Consider the following 25,190-nt stretch of genomic DNA (forward strand, 5'->3'; position numbering starts at 1 on the left):
TGTATGAAATATGTATGAAATGAAAGGATAAAAATTTGAACGCAAATTTGATACAGTTTAAATTGGAACCCTCATTTGATACAGTAACATATTCTATACACTTTTGATATAAATTATGTATGAAATGTGTATGAAATGAAAGGATAAAAATTTGAACGCAAATTTGATAGTTTAAATTGGAACCCTCATTTGATACAGTAACATATTCGATACACTTTTGATATAAATTATGTATGAAATGTGTATGAAATGAAAGGATAAAAATTTGAACGCTAATTTGATAGTTTAAATTGGAACCCTGATTTGATACAGTAACATATTCGATACACTTTTGATATAAATTATGTATGAAATGTGTATGAAATGAAAGGATAAAAATTTCAACGCTAATTTGATACAGTTTAAATTGGAACCCTGATTTGATACAGTTACATATTTCATACACTTTTGATATAATTATGTATGAAATGTGTATGAAATGAAAGGATAAAATTTGAACGCTAATTTGATACAGTTTAAATTGGAACGCTGATTTGATACAGTTACATATTTCATACACTTTTGATATAATTATGTATGAAATATGTATGAAATGAAAGGATAAAAATTTGAACATAAATTTGATACAGTTTAAATTGGAACCCTCATTTGATACAGTAACATATTCTATACACTTTTGATATAAATTATGTATGAAATGTGTATGAAATGAAAGGATAAAAATTTGAACAAAAATGTTATAGTTTAAATTGGAACCCTCATTTGATACAGTAACATATTCGATACACTTTTGATATAAATTATGTATGAAATGTGTATGAAATGAAAGGATAAAAATTTGAACGCTAATTTGATAGTTTAAATTGGAACCCTGATTTGATACAGTAACATATTCGATACACTTTTGATATAAATTATGTATGAAATGTGTATGAAATGAAAGGATAAAAATTTCAACGCTAATTTGATACAGTTTAAATTGGAACCCTGATTTGATACAGTTACATATTTCATACACTTTTGATATAATTATGTATGAAATGTGTATGAAATGAAAGGATAAAATTTGAACGCTAATTTGATACAGTTTAAATTGGAGCGCTGATTTGATACAGTTACATATTTCATACACTTTTGATATAATTATGTATGAAATATGTATGAAATGAAAGGATAAAAATTTGAACATAAATTTGATACAGTTTAAATTGGAACCCTCATTTGATACAGTAACATATTCAATACACTTTTGATATAAATTATGTATGAAATGTGTATGAAATGAAAGGATAAAAATTTGAACGCAAATTTGATACAGTTTAAATTGGAACCCTCATTTGATACAGTAACATATTCGATACACTTTTGATATAAATTATGTATGAAATGTGTATGAAATGAAAGGATAAAAATTTGAACATAAATTTGATAGTTTAAATTGGAACCCTCATTTGATACATAGTTACATATTTCATACACTTTTGATATAATTATGTATGAAATATGTATGAAATGAAAGGATAAAATTTGAACATAAATTTGATACAGTTTAAATTGGAACCCTCATTTGATACAGTAACATATTCAATACACTTTTGATATAAATTATGTATGAAATGTGTATGAAATGAAAGGATAAAAATTTGAACGCAAATTTGATACAGTTTAAATTGGAACCCTCATTTGATACAGTAACATATTCGATACACTTTTGATATAAATTATGTATGAAATGTGTATGAAATGAAAGGATAAAAATTTGAGCATAAATTTGATACAGTTTAAATTGGAACCCTCATTTGATACAGTAACATATTCAATACACTTTTGATATAAATTATGTATGAAATGTGTATGAAATGAAAGGATAAAAATTTCAACGAAAATTTGATACAGTTTAAATTGGAACCCTCATTTGATACAGTAACATATTCGATACACTTTTGATATAAATTATGTATGAAATGTGTATGAAATGAAAGGATAAAAATTTCAATGCTAATTTGATACAGTTTAAATTGGAACCCTCATTTGATACAGTAACATATTCGATACACTTTTGATATAAATGATGTATGAAATGTGTATGAAATGAAAGGATAAAAATTTGAACGCTAATTTGATACAGTTTAAATTGGAACCCTGATTTGATACAGTAACATATTCAATACACTTTTGATATAAATTATGAATGAAATGTGTATGAAATGAAAGGATAAAAATTTCAATGCTAATTTGATACAGTTTAAATTGGAACCCTCATTTGATACAGTAACATATTCGATACACTTTTGATATAAATTATGTATGAAATGTGTATGAAATGAAAGGATAAACATTTGAACGCTAATTTGATACAGTTTAAATTGGAACCCTGATTTGATATAGTTACTTATTTGATACACTTTTGATATAATTATGTATCAAATATGTATGAAATGAAAGGATACATTTCATTTGATACTTTTTTGATACATTATCTTGGCATTTGATACACTTTTGATATGTATAAAATGTGTATGCAATGTTAATTTGATACAGTTTTGATACATAAAAGTGTATGAAATGAGGGTTCCAATTCAAAGCCTTTTATTTCATACATTTTTCATATGTATCAAAAGTGGTGTATCAAAAGTGTATCAAATTTCAGCCAGGTGTGTGTGTGTGTGTGTGTGGGGGGGTGTTTGGTCCACTTTTTCTTTGTTTTTTGCTGCTACATTGTGCACAGCAATTTTTTTCATATACTTATGCGGGCAGGTTTGAGAGACGAATCTTCTTCTATTTGTCCTCAGACTTCATGCAAATTAAGCTATATTAACCCTTGAGCATCACCTGTCGATCTAACATTGTCTCCGATTAGTCAATTACATCAATACATGATATCTTCACTTTAATCACCAATCAGAATAGAGCTTTGCAAATAATTCGCCCCAATTTTTTTGCGTGGTGAAATTATTCTACAATGTTGCTGATTGGGCCAATTGATAATGAAAACTTCTTTTTGGCCAATCAGCAGGTAGTTTTCATGGGGTAAAGCATTTTGCACTATGATTTTTTCTTCTTTTTTTCAATCCGCACAACCACCCACCCACACCACTGTCCCAGAAATGTTTCAGTTTCAGTTTTATTTACCAAAAATCATATAAAACAAAACATATGGTATTACAGAGGAAGGATGACCAAAAAAGAGCACAGGGCTCGTATAAGTTTGGCCACCCTTGTGGAGAACCAACCAATTTTACTTTTTGGGCTTTTCATAGCAAAATGATATCCAATCGTGAAGTTGCAACGTGCCTAATAATTATCTTCATGTCAGTAAATTACACATACCTTACAAACACAATTAAACTGGACCATCTAAATAAGCCTCCCATTTCTATGAAAGAAGACGACCACGCAAAGCACAAATGAAGCCTTTGTTTCATACAATACTCTGAAACAATAGATCATTATTTCTTTCAATTCAGCCACCCACACTCTCATGCATGTACATGTGACATATTCATTTCTTACTTTTGCAATAAAAGATAGTGTATTTACTTTGAGGTACTTGTGAGGATGAGTTTTAATTATTATGATTTGACATCACACATACTATGGCTAAAACAATTGTTATAATATCAATTGTCTTATACCTGAACAATGCAAGTATCGAATCAAGTAACTTTTCTTCCAAATTTGTCTCAGAATTTCATGATTTTAAAGCAAACACTTTTAAAACTAGAGCGATAACCGCACCATAGCTGAACCATGTGGCTTTGGCAGTATATTGTGGTAGGCCTATACCACTGTCACCCGGAGTCTGTAATGGACATAACTCGAAATGCTACGAAGGTATGAAGAGCGTCGGGTAGGGTTAATGAATTGGGAAAAGTAAAGAATATAAAATAAACTAAGCAACTGTGCCCTTTGCAAGGGCACGAGGTAAGATAGGCGGATGACTGTGACGATCTGATCAAGCAGCAATACTGTGCAGGATAGTATTAATTTTAATAAGACTGTTTCATTAATTGCCGTTTTAATATACCTTGATCGTGAGAAGCTGGCATTTTGAAAACTTGACTTTTGACCTCTGTATGACCCCCTTAATGACCGTAAATGAATTTTAAAATATTTAAAACATGTTAAGAATGTCATAAAGATCATTGCATTTAAATTTCAGGTCAATTGAGGCATTTTGAAAATTTGACCCCTCTAATGCCCCGTCATGGCCTTAAATGAATTTGAAAATATTTTCAACATGTTTAGAATGTCATAAGGATCATTGCGTTTAAATTTCAGCTCAATCGGAGCATTTTGGAAAACTTGACCTTTGACCCCTTAATGACTTTAAATGAATCTTAAAATATTTTTTAAATGTTTAGAATATCATAAGGATCATTGCATTTAAATTTCAGCTCAATTGGAGCATTTTGAGAACCTTGACCTTTGACCCCTTTATGACCCCTTAATGACCTTAAATACATTTTTAAATGTTTGAAACATGTTTAGAATGTCACAAGGATCATTACATTTAAATTTAAGCTCAATCTGAGCATTTTCAGTTAAAATGACCTTTTTTGACCCCTGTGACCCCTGGATGACCTCCGACGTTTGGAAATATTTTTATTATATTCTTTATGTTTTCCTCTTTCATATGACACCACTCATGGGGTCATACCTTCGTGGCATTTAGAGATATGTCCATTTCAGACCAAATGGTTAGTTAGTAAGCTAGTAACTTAGTAAGTAAGCTAGTAAGTAAGCTAGTAAGTAAGCTAGTAGTAATAGTCCCAAACAAAAATGTTTGGTAGACTCATAACCGGTGCGATCTTACCTTTCCGATGTTGATTAAGATACTTCTTGCATCGATCCGAGATGCGGAAAAACCAATAGTCATTTTGTCCCACATAAATGAATAAATAACAAAAAAACCCGATCCCCGGTGGACTCACCCAAAAGGTGACGTCACACCATATGATCGATCCCTTATCCGACTTGGGATCCCTACCGGACCAAACTTGTAGGGTGGTGGCGGGTCGGGATAATCAACATCGGAAAGGTAAGATCGCACCGGTTATGAGTCTACCAAACATTTTTGTTTGGGACTAGACTCAGTACACCGGTCGATCTTACCGTTGCCGATGTTGATTAAGATACTTCTTGCATCAACATCTGAAAGATCGATCTAGCAAGTAACCGACGGATGGAGGTACAAGATTGGTCAGCATCTGATCAGGGATCGGGAGCGGGTAACGATGGTTTTCGCGAGGTCAGAAAATATTTTCCCCAACGGTCGGGAAACAAAAAGACCACGCGATCACAGACATAAACCTCCTTACTTAATAAGTTTGGTGGTTAAGAATAGCGACACTGGTTCTTACCATGCTGACTATTCTGTATAGTCTGAAAACCGGGTACCCGTACGCCACCGTATTATGATCGCCCGAACAATGTCCCGGTAAACCTCCGCCCGTCTCTGATTACTAACGTAACGGAAGTATCGTAGAGAAGGGCGAAGGTGGCTTCCGGGACACCGCCTGCTAGATCTCCTCAAGGGACAACCGAACGGTATACCCAAGATGATGAGATAGCTCGTGTCGAAAGTGGGTCGTGGGGCCGCGAAACCTTCGCGATCCCCGGACCCCACCAACACCTGGACCAGCCATTGCGACAGCGGCTGGACCGAAAGGCTCTGTAAGGGTGATGAATGCGGTCGTGAGTCCTCGCAAGGCTTGTGTTCGGAAGAAATAGTGCTGCAGCGCCTTATCGGACACCCCAGCCTATCTTTGGCTTCAGCCGAACCTTGCCCAACCCTGGGGATTGGAGAGGGACGAATGTCGGTATGCACCGCGCCCATTCGTAGTCACGAGAACAGAGCGCCGAAACAGTGTCGCTCCAGTGTTTGTGAACACGGAAGCTAACCTCGAGACCGTGTGCAACTCAGCACCGCCGTCCCGAAGCCAACGCCAAACCGGAAAGCCATCTTGAGAGTTACGATTTAAGCGCCGCTTTTGACGGAAGGTCAAAAGGGTGACCCTTAAAGTAATCTAAGACTGTGTTGGGATCCCTTAGGAGGATCACTTTCCTTTTTGGTAGACACTCGTTGAACATACCGTCGAGGCGTAGACTAATAAGGTAACCATCGGCTATGATAGTCGACCCGTCTCGAAACCTCGGTGAATGGAGAGGACAGCTGACTTATAGCTGGCCCCAGTGGCCCGCTGAAGTCTTGCTTGGAACTTTTCTGTCAGAAACTCCGAACTAGCAGCACAGAGGCTCTAGCGGAGAGCTATTTGTCTCATTGCACCAAGCGTAGTATGGAGCCAGACTCTGGCTATACGCACGGAGGGTAGACTTCCGTCAGCCCGGCGATGAGAAAAACAGCTTCTGATGAAAAGTATCCCTCCGCTGCGTGTTCCCTGGTAAGGGCCATGCAGCTAACTGCAGGTGCTCTAGTGATAGACTGGTACCTCCGCTCCGGGCATCCGGAGTAGATCTGGTACTGGGAGTGCCAGCGGCCTTGCCGCTAGCAGAATGACAATGCAGTCTTCCCACCCGATCTTGGCCACCACCCTCATGAGTAGTGAGATCGGAGGGACTGCATAAGCTGTCATCCCGCCCCAGTCTATGGACAGAGCGTCCACGGTGAATGCTTGGGGGTCCGCGACCCTTGAGCAGTACACCGGCAGTGGATGATTGCGATGAGATGCGAACAGATCTTTCGAGGGGTGGTACATCCCTTGAAGATCGTCTGAGCGACCTGCGAGCAAGGGACCATTCTGCTGGTCCCGACACCCTTCCTCGTGACAGATTGTGCGCGAGGATGCTGGTGACGCCCGCGATGTGTATCGCTCTCATCGTAATCTGCCTGAACTTGCACCACCCTATCAGGTGTCGTGCATGCAGGCTCAATCGTGGTGGCCCGGAGTCCCCTTGTCTGTTGGGGTAGGCTACCACGGTTGCGTTATCCGTCAGGACAACGGTATGTGATTCCACGATCACCTCCTCGTAAGCGAGGGAGGTTGATGTGAAACTCTGTCTCTATGGCCCCCATAGGCCGAGACGGAGTCTCCGTGGATGTGGACCCCCAGCCCCGCTTTTGGCGCTATGGTCGTCACTACGTGACATACCGGGGTGCAGGAAACCTGACACCCTGGGTCAAATTGGGCTGATGGGTCCACCACCAGAGTTCCTCTCGCGCGATCTCCGACAACGGAACCGCGAGGGATATTGGTGACGACTGGGCCTGCAAGCAGGCTAGAAGGTGTAGTTGGGTAAGCCTAACGAGAAACGGCAGTACAGTACGAGGTCTACCATACTGGCCATTAGGCCTACCACCTTCATCCATGCCACAGCGGGTTTTGCCGAGACTCGGCCAAGAGTCAGGCACACCGCACCATGTTAATCACCCGCCGGGTGAGAGCACCGCGAACCCCTCCGTGAGGGTGATCTGGGCCCCTACAAATAGTGGTGTCTGCGTCGGGACCACGCTGGACTTTTTGAGCTGATCAAAAATCCAGGGTCCGCACCCTACGGACTATCAACCCCATGAGACCCGTAGTCTTCAGTGGAGTGCGTCCGTGATATGAGCCAAACGTCCAGGTAGCAACTGATGTTGACACCCCTGTGCTTCAGGTGCGCTGCCACCGCTTCTGACCAAGAGTGTTAAACACCCTGGGAGAGATGGACAGGCGGATGGCCGGTATCAAAACTGGTAATTTTGATCCTGTACCTAGAAGCGCAGATGCCTCCGATCTTGAGAGGCGATTGGCAATGGCTCCAAGATCACCCGTAGAACGGGGGGTAGACCGGGACAATCGCCCGCTTCGTGAGAAGCTGTGTGATCCCTGTCAGTAGTGCCCGACGCTGGGGGCCGCCTGACGGCACTACTGTGGACCTCTGAAATGTGCAGGCGAATGTGGGGAGACTGGGTTGCCAGTCTGTAACCCCCACTCACCACTGACCATACCCAGGCGCTCAAAGAGATGGTTTCCCACCTCTGGGTGAAAGCCATAAGCGGTCGCCCACTGGGAGAGCCCCCTGTGGAAAAACCGCTGAGCCCCCCAGGAATGCTCTGCCTAGCTTCCCTTGGAAGAGCGCTTGCTCTTCTTCGGGCTTGCAAGCTGTTCCTGTGCTACCCTTGCGCCTCCCAGAAATGGGTGCTGCAGAGGTAGTGGGCTCGGGTACTGTTGGTGGTGCACGGCCTGCTGAAGTCGGAGCTCCTACCCATGGTAAGGGCAGTTTCCGACCTCTTCAGAGTGCTCCCGTTGGTAGCTTCTTTGCACGGTCCTCCACCGTAGCGCAGAAGCATCCAAAGAGAAAAAGGACCCTGCCTTTCCATCGCGTTGAGCGATTGGAGTGGCAGGCCCTCCCCGGGCGCTGAGTGGACACCCTATGGGCTAGGCCCATGGAGCTCTCGTTGAGGCTAGCTGTTAGCACCGCTAATAGGCTCACCTCGCATGGAAGAGCTCAGATGTTGTCTGAGCGTGATACGCTTGACGACATCTGGGTCCCTCTCGGATCCCCTCAGGTAGGTCCGTGGTCCTCCGCGTTACACGCAGAGGAAGCGTGCAAGCACGCTTGGCGCCATAGCTCTACTGAGCTCGACAGCCCCACGATATCTACCCGTGAGGTTTGCGGGAATGAGAGTGCAGGCGTCCCCTGTGAGGAAGCAGCAGCTGAGCATCCTACTGAAAGGATCCCTGGTCCTCCTCCATGGACTCCCCTTAGGGGGGTGTCCGGAGGAAGATCAGTGCTGTTGCTCCCCTCGCGGGGCAGCGGGGGAATGAGATTGTAGTGATGTCACTACCGGACTCGGCTTCCGACTCCTTTCCCTCGCCCACAGTATCCGTGATCATGCTCCGATGATGACGGTAACTGAGGACGGGCATCTGAAAGCGGGTAAGAAGGCATAACCACTGTGTGGCTCGCCGACTACCTGCCAGCAGAAGAGGGAGTACTCCCGCAAGACCCTGAGGTATCCGCCATGGCACCACTGGGTCCGCATGCTCTCGCAGCCGTCGTCCTGGCGCGAGCGGCGCGGGGCCTACCCTGATCAAGAGCTGGGTTAGCCCCATGCCGGCTGGCCTGGTCAACAGCTGATGTTGGTACTGCGTGGCCATCGCTAGGCGACACTTGCCACGGTGCTAGGCCGTGGAAGAAACACCCTGCGGCGGGTACCACGGGCATACCCGCCGGCAGCTGACCCTGAAAGGATCCGCCACCAGGGTAACCCCATGGTACTGCAGTACCAGCACCGCCCCCCTTGTTGCCACAGAGACTGTGGCGACCAAGGCGGGTGCTGCGGTACCGGTGCGGTATCAGCGTGGGTACCCGTGAGGGTTCCCAACTGTGGACCGCTGTACCCTCGCCACACCGCGTTCCCTGTTTGGGGATCAAGCTGTGTGCTGGCATGGTACCGGGCGCGGTACTAGCGTAGGGTGCCCGTGAGGGCTCCGGCTGTGTACCACTGTACCCATGCCTCACCGCGTTCCCCGCAAGGATCAAGCCGTGTGTATGGGTACCCGCTATACCGGCTGTCCCTTGGCTAGAGGGAGCTTGCCTAGTACCACGGGTAGCTGAGCGTGCATACCCCCGATCAATCACCCGCCACCTGAATAGGCAGCGTCAATCAATGGAGCTATGCCCTGTTGATTTGACAGTGATCGATCAAGAGAGGGTAATTGACCCATTGACGGTAATGGATCACCCACGCTCCGCTGGCTCTCGAGGACATAAGTGGGTTGTTGATCAGCTAGGCTGTTCAAGCTACTTACTGTACCCTCTAGAGCCGCCAAGGTCGCTGTGTGTGGCGGACCACTCACGGCAGCTATGGGCGGTGCATAGCGGCTACCACTGAAGTCAAGCCGTAGCTCGTCTTTGTAGCTGCCACCGAATGCACCTGGGTCGCTGTCCCGTGAGAGACTGCGAGCCCAACCCCTGAATAATCGCCAGCCAGTCCCTGTGGACAGCCAGCAGCTATTCTAGGGCCCAGGGTATCACTTTCGGCGGTCCCGCCATGGAACGCTGCCGTGTGACAACCCCAGTTGGTTCTGCTAAGACTACACCCACAGCGTTAGCCGCGGTATCGTCTCTGCTGAACCCATGCATGCTAGGGTTCAACCCAGGCAAGCCCGGGTACCCTTGCATGCTGCCCGTCGCTGGCTACTACTGTGGCTGTTTGAGCCCGTAGACATGCCTGCAACAGACGGGTGTCCTCCTGCTAAAAACCCGTGAGGATTTTCGCTAGAGGGCTGGTATCCTCCTGCTACAAAACCCGCTAGGGTTTTCGCTGGTGGTTACCGCTCTGCTGCCTGCTACTTTGCTCCGACGTATAGTCAGTGCTTTCGCTGGCTGCTGAGCCTTTGGACGCGCTTAGCAGTCCCGAAGGAACCGCCTGCTTGTCCGGGGACGGAGCCCCTTAAGCAGACCTGCCATGACCCATAGGGGCTGTCACAGCAGAATCTACCGATCGACTGGTATCCTCCTGCTGCAAAACCCGCTAGGGTTTTCGCTGGTGGTTACCGCTCTGCTGCCTGCTACTTTGCTCCGGACGTATAGTCAGTGCTTTCGCTGGCTGCTGAGCCTTTGGACGCGCTTAGCAGTCCTCGAAGGAACCGCCTGCTTGTCCGGGGACCGGAGCCCCTTAAGCAGACCTGCCATGACCCATAGGGGCTGTCACAGCAGAATCCACCGATCGACCTTACCAGTGCCCTTGGTAGATTTCTTCTTCGTCTTATGGCGATGGCGGAGCCTATCCCAATCGTCAAGCTGGAACTCGGAGAGTCCTAAGCAAAAGAAAGACATCTAGAAGATCGTGAGCACTCCCTGTGGGTGAAACAGAGCGGTGTGGGTCCCGCTCCGTCACCAGGAAGGGCAAGCCCGACAGGGCGAGGTGAGCGAGGAGAAAGGGAGGGGGCACTACCCCCCCCAACACGCGACTCAAGCCCAGTAAGCAAACCTGAGCACGGAGGCTGGTCGCTAACGTTAGTGGTAAAGTAAGGACTGGCTAACTTTATTACTAAAATGTCAGACGGGTCCCTACCAATCCCCACCGTATGAATATCTGATTAACTCGTCTTTATTGGACGGTAATGAAGACATAACGATAGAGTAATCACCCTAACATAGCAACAATAACCTACCGTACATGAAATACAATGTGTATGTACAAACATCTATTGTAACTTACAGGCTGCAATGGTTGTTTTACGTGGGAAACAAAATGAATGGCGCCAACGAAGCGGCCATTTTGAATTGCTCGTGTGTCCCGTGATACAAACGGAGGCACGATATGTAGCTAAGTTTTGGATCGTTTTTTGTCACTTTTTCGCCAGAAAATGCCGTCAAAACTATCCTCAGCCGAACAATACCGGTTTGGTTTTACCTAAGGTGTGAAACTACAACCGATATCTCGCCTTTGGTCGAGAAATTGATACACAGTGCTATGAACAATCGATAGGCACGTCTGTGTCAGTCGGAGACCAAGGAGGATAAGGGACGATCATATGGTGTGGCGTCACCTTTTGGGTGAGTCCACCGGGGATCGGTTTTTTTTGTTATTTATTCATTTATGTGGGACAAAATGACTATTGGTTTTTCCGCATCTCGGGATCGATGCAAGAAGTATCTTAATCAACATCGGAAAGCGGTAAGATCGACCGTGTACTGAGTCGCTAGTAACATACACTCTTATAGGCTGATACCATTTCATGGTTCAGCAAAAATAAACAAATAAATAAATTTGCCATTTCAGCTGACATGGACGCGCTAATTAAAACGAATGCATGCGCAGGCTTTGAGACATAACAATTTTTATAGCCTTATCAGATCCCTTTCTCTTAATTGCAGCTTTGACAAATATTTTGATAATTTCCAGGGGATTTCAAGGATAAATGCCTTTTTATATAGACTCCCCTTTTATAATTTTTGTGCCAGGAAACATGAACATGACAACAACAGCTCTTCAGTTCTTGGAAACTGATGTAATTCATTTTTAAAACAGAAAGTGTGCAGAGGCCGCGTGAACTGGCAGGGCACACTATTATCACAACATTTTTGTTGCTGTTTGTTTTTCAAGTTTCATTTTGATTACTTTTTTAGGTTTCTTTTCAAATCAATGTTTAATTTTTTCTGCTGCTTCCTTTTTGTTTCAGTTTCAACACCATCAGTTTGTGTACTTTCCCTCTTTATTAGTGCTTTTTTAGTTTCATTCATTATGCTTCATAAAATGGGATACAATAAAAACCGAATCTCATTGCAATGTATTGATCACATTGAAATGGACATGACAATTATATTTGAAAGGCATTAATACATACATTTGTACATGTACCATGTGTACCCGGTACAGGCTATATTCATTGCTTAAAAATAGGGCTGCTAAGAATACACAATTGCGTTTTTTGCGCCGCAATTTGCGTAATTTGGCTCCAATTGCGTTTTTGTTTTTTTAATGATGGTAGCACTTGATGTTAGGTCCAGGGACTCTCCAAATCCGCGAATTTTTTTTTATTTTAGATTTTGCGTTTTTGGCAGGAAATCGCTGATTTTTGCATTTTTGGAAAATCGGGTGCGTTTTTGACCTCCAAAATCGCGTATTATTAGCAGCCCTACTTAAAAATAACCAATCATTGTAATTTTGTCCCTTTTTCATAATTGTGCACTGGGGTATAATAAAAACATGCATCTCTCAATCATTGTAATCTATTAAACATGAAATATACTCTCTTCATGTGTCATTAGCGCGTTTCTACTGAGCAAATGGTTGATAGGTAATGCAAGGTAATGCGAAGTGATGTGAGGAATATGTGGTGATGGCCCCAGTAGAAACAGATCGGGTGAAGGGTGATGTAGGGTGATGCGAGGAATATGTGGTAATGGCCCCAGTAGAAACAGATCAGGTGAAGGGTGATGTGGGGTGATGCAAGGAATATGTGGTAATGGCCCCAGTAGAAACAGATCGGGTGAAGGGTGATGTGGGGTGATGTGAGGAATATGTGGTAATGGCCCCAGTAGAAACAGATCGGGTGAAGGGTGATGTAGGGTGATGCGAGGAATATGTGGTAATGGCCCCAGTAGAAACAGATCAGGTGAAGGGTGATGTGGGGTGATGCAAGGAATATGTGGTAATGGCCCCAGTAGAAACAGATCGGGTGAAGGGTGATGTGGGGTGATGTGAGGAATATGTGGTAATGGCCCCAGTAGAAACAGATCGGGTGAAGGGTGACGTGTGGTAATGTGAGGAATAGGTGAAGGGTGACGTGGGGTGATGCAAGGAATATGTGGTGGTCTATTGCCATTTGGTCTAATACCATTTGGTCTAATTCCCGTTTAGTCTATATTCAATTGGTCTATTACCAGACAGACTAATTGCCACTTAGTCTAATAATCATATAGTCTAATGTCCATTTAGTCTAATATTGTTTGGTCTAATAACCGATATGTCTACTAACCATATAGTCTAATAACCATTTGGTCTAATATTTTTGTAATAACCATTTGGTCTAATAACCGTTTAGTCTAATAACCGTTAGGTCTAATACTCGTATGGTCTAATAACCAGTTAGTCTAATACTATTTTGTCTATTTATTAATAAACTAAATGCTTGTAAGACTAAATGGTGTGTAGACCAAATGGGTATTAGACCAAATGGGTATTAGACCTATTGGTTATAGACCAAATGAGTATTAGACTAAATGGTTGTTAGACTAAATGGTTTTAGACTTATTGGTTATTAGACTAAATGGTTATCGGACCAAATGGTTATCGGACCAAATGAGTAAAGGACCAAATGATTATTGGACGTAGTGGATATAGACCTAATAGGTTTAGACGAAATGGATGTAGACGAAATTGATATTAGACCAAATGGTATTAGACCAAATGGCAAATCCCCTATGTGGTTATGGCCCCAGTAGAAACAGATCGGGTGTAGGGTGATGTGGGGTAATGCGAGGAATATGTGGTTATGGCCCCAGTAGAAACAGATCGGGTGTAGGGTGATGTGGGGTAATGCGAGGAATATGTGGTTATGGCCCCAGGAGAAACAGATCGGGTGAAGGGTGATGTGGGGTGATGCAAGTTAACCTAAGCATCAACTTTACCATACAAAAGTACACACATTGATGAAAATTCACATCATGTTAAAATGGTTTTTTTTTGAAATTTCAAGCTTTTATTAGCACATTTATGTTAAAAAATGTCAATGGTGTTTCTGGTCAAGTGAGAAAATCACAAACAATTATTGAACCATGACACCTACTTAACATTTTCAATATTACTTATTATTGATTTAAATGCAAAAATCTAGTTAGTACTTTCTCAAAGTTGAAACGTTTTAATTTTTGCATATATTCTTAAAATATGGACTGATATTGGTCAAAATTTGCACTTTTTTTTCAATTTGTTATGAATTTTTTGGCCACAAAGCAATTTTTAAGGACCTAATAAAAAAAACCATGAAATGAGTAACTAGATTTTTGTTTCTTGATTAAATATTATTAAATTATTATTAGTGTAGCTACTTATGGCGGTTCAAAATATTTGGGTGGAAAATACAAGTTAAAGTTGAATTCCTTGTGTTATTTCCTTTCCAAAAATAAACTTTCAAATAACTGTCTTTATTACTTTAACTAATATGATAAAAAACAAAGTCAAGAAGTTTTCCGCCAAACACGATCCTGCGTACACCTATTCGTTACTTATCACTAAACTGCTATATTGGGCAATTCCAGTTAAAATCCACTCTCCCCTGTGGAAGATTTTGGAAATATCTTCCACAGGGGGAGTATGTTTTTCAAATGTAATTGGTCAGAGTTAATCATTTTGAAGCCCATATTCCTTACATCTATATCTTCCACAACTGGAGTAAGTATTTCAAATGGAAGTTACCCAATTTGTCTATTCTATTCAAAATTGATACTCCCTTTGTGGCAGACTTTAGCTAAATCTTCCACAGGGGTAGTATGGATTTTAAATGGAATAGCCCATTGTATGAAGTGAGAGATGGAAATAATAATTTAATAAGTGTTACTCATCAGAAGATATCTTACCCTTCCCAGAATCCTTTACAATATGATACATCACCTCAGTTCATCAAATGATACTTCATGTATTACTATGTAAAACATGGGTCGACAGTCATGAAATAAACAAAATTTGCAAGCTCTAAATGTGCTCTGTTCATTGAGGTACCTTTGGTCACTTTTGACTCATATTGCACTGGATAGTAAATCAGTACAGAAAATTGAAATGGAAGCAATGCATTATGGGAAGTGTAAGATATCTTCTCTGTGTATTACTTGTTCTTACCATAGCTGTATTGAGTCGCTTTCGTGAGCGTGTCCCTTCCATTGTACCTCACTACTACAGCACCTCTTATTTCCAATTCTAGAAATTAAAAGATAATTGTTTTCCAATTAATCGGGAATGTTCATACAAACTCATGACAGTATATGATGGGTTAGTCAAATGTCAACAACATTCCATTTTGACCTCTGTACTTTAGGCCAAGTAAAAATAAAAATATGTTTCTCGTCCGGGTTTTTGAAAATTAGGAGGATGAGGGGCTTTTTATTTTCTATTTTTTATTGGAAAATGACGCTAAATACCTGTATTTGGCACCATATTTTGGGTATTCGACATACAGATTGATATCTGAGAAAAAGGAGGAGGCCCTTTTATTCTATTGTTTTGAGAGGTAAGCCCTCTAGTGATCACAAAACTCTTCTGAAATAATGTATTATGCATTTACAAAGCCGTAAAATAAGTTTCAACTTCTGAAACATCTTTTCAACAAGTTATAACTGAAAGTTTACAAAATAAAAAGAAATTTGAAAAATCTTCAAAAAAGGAGGAGGGCGCGGACGAGAAACATGTTTTTTTTTACTCTGTCTTACATCATTTATTAGGCAAAAATCAGTATGTCTCAAAAATATTGGGCAAAAAAACATATTGCAGGTGGCGGTGCTATGCTATTTTGCTATATGCACTCCTACATGTACTCTTTATGAAAAAATCCAGGTGATTAAGGGCTCTGTCACCCACATTTGCGCAGTATTTTTTGCGGGACTTGAGAACACATCAGACACACCAAATTGCATTCTGCATAAGGAATGTCCTTCCGATATCAAATAATTTTAATTTTTTGAGGATTGTTAAATGTTAAAAATTTCAATTTTTAACAATTTGCCTTAAAATTTGTATTACATCGCGAATTGCAAAAAAAAAATCATGTGCTCTCAGGTCCCAGAAAAAAGTACTGTGCAAAGGTGTGTTACAGAGCCCTTAACTAGGTCATATACAATAATACATGTCTATTTTTGCTGAAAAAGCTATCAAAATTACATATTTTTGTCTAAAACATGAGGGCTGCTTGCCTGCTTTTGTTAGTTAAATAAAATGAATCTCTCTAAAAGAATTCAATAATTGGCACACTTGTTCGCAATTGATTTCCTGATACCTGACTCACTGTGCCATATGTCCTCAAATCAGATGAACAAGTTAAAACTGAACATCTGTGCTGCAAGCTTGATATGCACATCCACTTGTTAGAATGAAGTACAAATGAGCACCATAATTAATTATAATATATATTAGTCCTAACTACAGTCTACAGTACTTAAAGGAGGATTTCGTGATCCTAGCATCCTCTTTTTATGACATTTTTCAGTAGATATCCACGAAAAAAGCTTATTCCCAAAATTTCAGTTGATTGCGATTTTGTGTTTGAGAGTTATGCATGAGTATGTGTATTACACTGCTCCATAGGCCACTGTTATAATTTCGTTCTGGTATATACCAGAACGAAATTAAAATTTGGCAATATTTTTGCTAAACGAATTAATCTGCAAGAAATATTTGGTACATAAACATTATGTAGCCAGAGGGTTCCAGTGGTATAAAAATCTCAACTTTTTTGGGAAAAGTGGGGGGATGAGGCTGTGGATCACGAAATGCCCTTTTAAATAGTTTTAACTTTTATTTATGAATTTCTCTCCAGTAAAACTATATTATTATTACACGTTCATTGACTTCATTATCAAATTCAATCAATCATAAATACATCATTACATGGGTAGGTTCACAGTAATACTAAAAACCCCACAAGAAAATATATCCAGTCAAAAATTCTGATTAATCAAAGTTAGCTCCTACATACAAAGGCAGATGTTCTCTGTCCTAAAAAAACCCATAAACATGATGCACGAGTAACTTTATATCATTTACAATTAACTTCAAATGACACCACGCATACATATCAAAACAATTAGCTAATATTATCTGGCTTTACTTTAATAGTAACTTACCAAATATCTGCTTTAACCTCCTCACAGTAAAATGCTCTTAAAAGCAGTTGAGCACAAGATGATGAAATTGGTAAAAACCAGACAAAATGATGCAAATCTAGAAGGGTTTCATGTAGCCAGTTGCTAGTTGATGGTGATATACGATGGTTTACAGCTTTTCATTAAGTTTTGTTCATCAGTGTACAATGCCTTTACCATTCTGTAGTCTGCTTCATTCACTCAGCCTTGTATGCTCCTACTTGGGTTGCCAATTACTTGTCACTATCATGCCTAAGTAGCTATTTTGTAAATCCACGGCAAGTCAATAACTTGACAGTCTGTCATTTTCTACAGTTGATTGCACATAATGTCATTGTTTGATGCGGCTGTGGCATGCATGCACTTTGTACACACTGAGTGATAACGTAGCTAACCTAGAAATGAATTTAAAAAAAGAAAGGCAATGGTAAATATTTTGAATTTGATTCTAAACAAATTGATGTTTTTTTATTGGAATCAATTACTACACAATTAATGATATTACATTTTGATGAAATGAGGTACTCAGCATTGCCACAATTTCTGTGATCAATCATGATAATACTTATGATGAACAATAATGAGATTGCGGATGAAATAAATAATGTTGATGAAAAATGATGATGATGATGATGAGTGACGATATGATATGATGATATGATATATGATATATGATATGATATATGATATGATATATGATATGATATATGATATGATATATGATATGATATATGATATGATATATGATATATGATATGATATATGATATGATATATGATATGATATATGATATGATATATGATATGATATATGATATGATATATGATATGATATATGATATGATATATGATATGATATATGATATGATATATGATATGATATATGATATGATATATGATATGATATATGATATGATATATGATATGATATATGATATGATATATGATATGATATATGATATATGATATGATATATGATATGATATATGATATGATATATGATATGATATATGATATGATATATGATATATGATATGATATATGATATGATATATGATATGATATATCATATGATATATGATATGATATATGATATGATATGATATATATGGTAATGATAATGATGATGTTGATGATGATGACGATGATGATGATGACACTGAATGATGACAATAATGAAAAGAATGGTAACTTTAGTATAATCTGAGAATAAAATACCTATAATTATAAATCATCATTATCATTCTCATCACCATTCATGATTAACCTTTAAATGTGTGAAGAACTAACACCCTGTCAATATCAGCTTGAACCTGACTTGCACTATGAAAGATTGAAGGGTATATAGAAAATCCCTAAATCTAACTTTGCACTAACCCAGCTCAGTTAGTCATCACCCCAACTGACTTTCCATCAACAAATGGATTGAAACCATACAAAGCATTATTGAGAAATTGAACAATGAATTGTGTTCACAATAGCTATTCATCCAGTTCCATTGTGCAATTCTATACAATAGAATCAATGGCCTTCTGTTCAATGCTGCACTGACTTTCAATAGAATAAATTTCTTTCATCGCTCACAATAAAGAAAATAAGAAAAAAAAATCAGGAAACTAACAAAGAACCAAACTGGGTGGGATATAAAAACGTGGGTAATTTGTATTATTGAGATTTTTTTGAAAATAGCACTAGCCTGATGTTGAAGACTTATTTTTCTAGTTACTAAAATGCATATTATAGTTTCAATCGATATCGGCAATTAAAAAATTAATCATTACCTATACACAATGTAATTTACCATCATGAAGTCCTTGTATAGTGTAGCAGGTAAACAATCTATAAATAGCTATCAATAGCATATAATATTCATGCAAAATTGATAGGAAATGTTTGGCTTACAATTTGATTGTATATGTCTTTGTTATTGAGGCTTGGTTCTGAAGCAACCAAGCATGCATGTTTATTATTATTGATGTTTTTATTTTGTGCTGTATAATATTCTTTGTCTTCATGTTGAGTCATTAAGATACACCTGGACCAAAGTATAATAGGCATACAATACAAACTGACAAACAGACAGACAGATTAAGAATGATATCAATAAAATTACACTATAATTATAAAGACCACTTTGGCATTATCAATTTATCAACCCTTTTTGATAAATGATGACAAATGAATAACTACTGGAATAAATGTATTTTGTACATCTTTTAACTATACATTGTAGTAATAGCATGGAGGTAGGACCTCCATGGTCCTACCTACAATATATAAATTTGTAATATCATGACCCAAATCTAACAATACGTGCAAAGGCCACTTTACAAACAAAAAGTACATTTTCTCACAATGTTATGTTGTAATTTTGTGGTACTTATACCTCAAAGAATTCTTATTAAAGGAAGGTGGCCTGATATATTTGGAAAATCAAATTCTTTTAAACTTACTTATACTGTAACATAAAATGTCATCCCTTTCAAACATTCATGCAAAAAGAATGTGTTAATGTTTCTTGTAAATGTGACTAATTCCATATGGAATTACAGACATTTATCAGCATAATATTGGCAGTCTACAGTGTTTTTATTAATGATAATCATCATGATCATGTAATAAATTGATATCAAATGAGAGATCCTATTTTTCTCATTAACATATTGAAATTAGAAATCAGTGTATTTCCGAAGACATCACCAAAAACTGCTGAATTAGTCTTAAACTTGGTATACCACAGTCAAGATTAATTCAACTGTGACCATATGCTGTTTGTGCCAGTCACATTTTCGCAGTGTTCTTTGGATATAATGCATTAATAACATTGTTTTTTTATATTATATATTTTTTAATAATGCATTTTAGGCCAAAGAATAAAAAGGTTTGTCTCAAAGCTTGCACACGCATTTGTAAAATCGTGCAATTTGAAAAAAAAGAAATGCAGAATTTTTTTTATTTAAAAAATTATTTTTTTTTCGGGAAAATGAGACTTTTTTCTCAAAATACCATAAAAATAACAAGTCGGGGAAAAAAATGCATTTCACATTTGTTTTCAAACCAGTCGTGAGCTTTGAGACAAACCTTTTATTTTTTTGGGCCTTATAACATTTATGGTTCTATTGTGGTGGTATACATGTACTTCAATTTAGACATCCCTCACAATTATTACTATGATAATGATTGTTTATCATTATCATTATTACTATACTATTACTATATATACTATTACTATGATGATGATGATGATGATGATGATGATGATGATGATGATGATGATGATGATGATGATGATGATGATGATGACCACAGACCTTTATATTTTGTGACCAATATGCCTACAAAACATACTGATAGTTAGCATACATGTGCTTACTTTTGAAAACACAAAATTGTACCAAAGTTCAGCACTTTACCACCTGAGATGATGGGGTTGAGACACAAATTTGCAGGTTTACTTTTTCGTATATAACTATGTGTATTGATGATTTGCTCAAAATCCTTTACACTTTTGTGGATGTGGCACTTCATATTTGCATATTTTAAAAGTGCTCGAGAGTAAGCACATATGCTAACTATCAAGTTTTTATGGTACTTTTTAAAAACAAAATGACACATTTTTATGTTTTTGGTATGATGAGAACACTTTTCAATCCCATACAATGCTGTTTTAAAAATGGAGAAATTCACAGCAATGATACTCAGAACTACATTTGTACATTTACAATAATTTCTAAGGACCTCTTACAAAATTGTCTTCAAAAGATATAAAAAAACACCACAGAGACAAAGCCAATCATTTCTCAAATTTAATGTGATATAATAAAGTGGCATTGCTACAAATATTTGAAAATATGTTTTGATGAAGTCGTTATTTTTTTTGTCTTTTTAATATTTTATGCAATAATAAAACAACTCTGAACCTATTACAACATGGTACAAAAACAGACTGGTGTCATTTTAAAGCTTATTTACCACACTTTACAGCTATAAAATACCAACAAAATTTGAAATGTTTTGTGGGTCGCATTGCTGTCCCACATAACCATTCACAAGTTCAACAATGAATGTGCAGCATCTATATACATCCCACCTATAAGAATGATTAGCTTTCAATATATTTTTTGCTTGGGTTCATTAATTTTTGTTTGTATGTTTGTCATAACAACACCCTTGACCTTGTTGTTTATTAATAACTTTATTATTATGCATTCCATTTTGAAAATGTAAGTGTTATATAGCATTACAAATCAAGTGTAACTTTAGACTTGTTTGGATTTAGTTTGTAGATTGGTTATTGTTAAATTGTTGACACTGTTATTGTTGTTTCCATGGGTCTTCTGTATTAGGTTTTACACAATACTACATCATCTTCAACAATCAAGTTGTCAGGATGGTGTGATTGGTGAATTAGTACAAGAAGAGTTGATTCCAAAAATGAAAACATTGAATTAGCAGAAAATATTTCTTTTGTACTCATGAGGGTATCAGTGGGGTGAATTTGTGAGGAAAATTAGAAATTGCTCCAATAACTTTTCTCAAAATGAGTTTCTGAGATTAAATAGAGCACAAAGTGCTCACAAATTTGGAATAGGCCTATGGACCATAGTGTATCGAAAATTCACAATACAGCATTTGTTTGGTTTCAACTTGGTCATTTCAGCCAAGGGGAGGTGGGTTTCCCTTATCCCATACCACATACTGAGCTGTAAACCTTCTAAAACACTTTTGAGTATTCTCAAGAGTGCCAGTACTCAACTTACACAAACACACCCCCACACTGCCCACAGACATGTAAATATGGCACCAACTGGGAGGGAAAGATATTGACATGTGCAAATTGCTATCTACTGAAGATAGCATTATATCAATAGGATACTGAAGAACCCACACACACACAATGAGGTACACATGACATGATACACCACTAACAAACAAATAAACAAACATGAAGCTTGGGGTGTGTGGTGTATGCTAAGACTTGATACACATAATTTCAACACCCAAATCACTGCAATTCGCATCTATATTTTCATACAATCAATATTACTTCCAATCATAACTCTCTCAATGAGTCAGTCAATGCAGCAAGGCTGAGGGGCAAATTCTATACCCTTTTTATCGCTATTCAGGGATTTCATATCACAGATTTAGGGGTCGAAACCTCGCTTAGGGGCAAAATAAACTTGTAAATATCATAATCCTAAAATCAGTAGCTCAGTAGCTCTGTGTAGTTCATTGTCTGATAACAATTATGATTATTAAGTATTATGGTAAACATTGGCAAATAATCTTGTCTAGATTAGGCAATTTCAATCAAATTTAGGTGAATGCTGTTTCTGCTTGATTTGATGAAAAATAGAATCCATAAACAGAATCTGAAAGCAAAAGCTGCTCTCTGGCTAATTCAAGGTGTGGCCAAGTTGATTTTCAATATCCCATGACATATTTACAGAAATATGATAAGGTATGTCACACTTAAGGGGTGGGGTATGAGCATTTGGACAGTATTTTTGTTGGACATGAGAGCACATCAGACATTCTGATATCAAATAATTTTGCATTTTTGAAAATGTTGACATTTCATATTGAAGATTTGGATTGTTTCCCAAAACACACACAAAAATAGGCCTTTTTGTGAAAAAAATGTATATATCTTTAATATGAAAGGTCCAAATTTTCCAATTGATGGTCAGCTTTTCATTCTAGCTATATACATGTACACTTTAAGAACACATCATTCATACTTCAGGGACTGTATCAAAATTTTTAAAAATATCAAATTTTAATAATTTGCCATAAAATTTCAAAAAATCTAAATTATTTGTTATCAAAAGGATATTCTTTGTATTCAGAATGCAATTCAATATGTCTGATGTGCTCTCATGTCCCACAAAAAATGCTGTCCAAACGCTCATACCAGAGCCCTTAAGGTGCGCTTTATTTATGTGAGTATGCACCCTTCTCAAGATAATTAGAGAATGTATGACAGGAGTTAAACTCAACAAACTAAGTAAAAAGTCACAAAATTGGACTCAATTGAGATTTAAGTTAAAGAGATATTCTGCTATTTTAACTATTTGGAAAACTGGAGGGTGATGGGTACAATAATAACAAAATTTCTTTTATTTAAATCTCAATAATGAATGCAAGTGTGTTTGGATGGGTGACGGGGAACTCGTAACCAACTTTGCTGTTCCTAAGTGAGTAAACATTTGTTACATCAAGATAATTAGTTGTTTGTGGCTATAAATTATGCAAAATTTAATCAATTTATTAAGCATTCAATATTTAAAAACTATTTTTCCAGGTATCATATCTCAGATCAATTTTGATGAAATTTTCCCCATAATTGTGCAGCATTGTCCTGACACCAGCATTTGCTTTTATTTCTGGTATAAGTAACATGGTTTTCTTTCTGTTTATAAAAAGTTTGCTAGTTTGTAGCATTGTAGTTACCATCAACAGATTTGTGATACAATCTAACAAAATTAAGCATTTTACCAAGTAAAATTAGTTTAGTTGTCATTGAAATTTCTTGCTTACTAATAGTGAAAGGTGGTGAAACAAAAAAAAAAGGTTCCTTTTGAACATTCAGAATCAACATTTAGCGAACGAACAAATCATAATATTTGAGAGTATCACATTGACTTTTATGTAGAAGGCAGCTATAATTGGTGCTACACATAGCACCAGTCTTATAATACAATGTACAATTGAATTGCATTATCAATTAAAACCCCAGGTAACAACATAAATGCCATAGCTGCAGGGGTAGTTCGCAATGATTCAATATGGGTCAAATAGGGCAATGCTACAATACTACAAAGCCTAGTTCAATAACAGAGCATTATAGCGGATTGACTGGTTTCATGTGAAAGCAGTTAACTACATGTACTGGTGTAGAGAACAGTGAGTCTTGGATTTGAGAGAGGTTCCAACCACCCACTCTATGTATGCCATTCCAAAATACCACAACATTACTAAATTATAGGGAAACAATGAAAAAAAAAACAATTTTGCAAACTCAAGATTCTAAACGTTTTATTTAAACCTGGCTGTTGTAAAACATATCCAATATTTGGTCATTGTTATTAAAAGAAAGGGGCAAAAACTTTCATTTTGGAGTGCAGGCTAAGACATTGTTGAACAAATTCATCAGGATCGGTAGAGTAAAGTCAATCAAAAGGTTCTTATTTCTGATCCAATAAATTGCACTTACTGTGTGCGCGTTTCGATAACCACTCGGTTATCTTTATCAACACTGAATGAAGACTGCTACTGTGAACTGGTCATCCAATCACCATTCAGTGTTGATAAAGATAACTGAGTGGTTATCGAAAAGTACCCAGTAAGTGCAATTTATTGGATCAGAAATAAGAACCTTTTGATTGAGGCTAAGACATTGTTTAAATGTTGCTCTTTTACCATTATTCGTTATTAGTTTTATATAATAATATAGTAAATATACCTTACCATGGACATTATAAAGGGTTCAAAAATTACTCCCCCACCCCCTTAAAATCACAAAACATTTTTTACATAACTTGACACACATTTTGTTAATTTGAAAATTCAAATACCTGTGAAATAGAGGAAACATTTGTCTCCCATTTCCAAAATCAGTTTTCTTGGGTCAAAAACAATAACTTTCCAAAAATTACGCTTACAAGAAAAGTTGCACTTAACATCCCATGTATCCATTTAATGTTCAAAAACATTCTTGATGTCAATGTTTTAGTTGTTGATTGATTCAAGTTTCCCAAAACACACACAAAAATAGGCCTTTTTGTGAAAAAAAATGTATATATCTTTAATATGAAAGGTCCAAATTTTCCAATTGATGGTCAGCTTTTCATTCTAGCTATATACATGTACACTTTA

At 38.2% G+C, this 25,190-nt stretch overlaps 1 protein-coding gene across 1 annotated transcript in view; it reads right to left on the reverse strand.

The window, feature by feature from the left end:
- The window catches only part of LOC140153447 (uncharacterized), a 62,073-nt gene that overhangs the window by 25,349 nt on the left and 11,534 nt on the right, over nt 1-25,190 (reverse strand). The window contains exons 2-3 of the mRNA XM_072176207.1: nt 17,293-17,705; nt 15,296-15,373 (exon numbers count right to left, since the gene is read on the reverse strand). Of these exons, the coding sequence (XP_072032308.1) occupies nt 15,296-15,337 (42 nt within the window). The 5' untranslated portion in view covers nt 15,338-15,373; nt 17,293-17,705. The remainder of the gene's footprint in view (nt 1-15,295; nt 15,374-17,292; nt 17,706-25,190) is intronic.

The sequence above is a fragment of the Amphiura filiformis genome, chromosome 1, assembly GCF_039555335.1.
Source record: "Amphiura filiformis chromosome 1, Afil_fr2py, whole genome shotgun sequence".
Lineage (NCBI taxonomy): Eukaryota > Metazoa > Echinodermata > Ophiuroidea > Amphilepidida > Amphiuridae > Amphiura > Amphiura filiformis.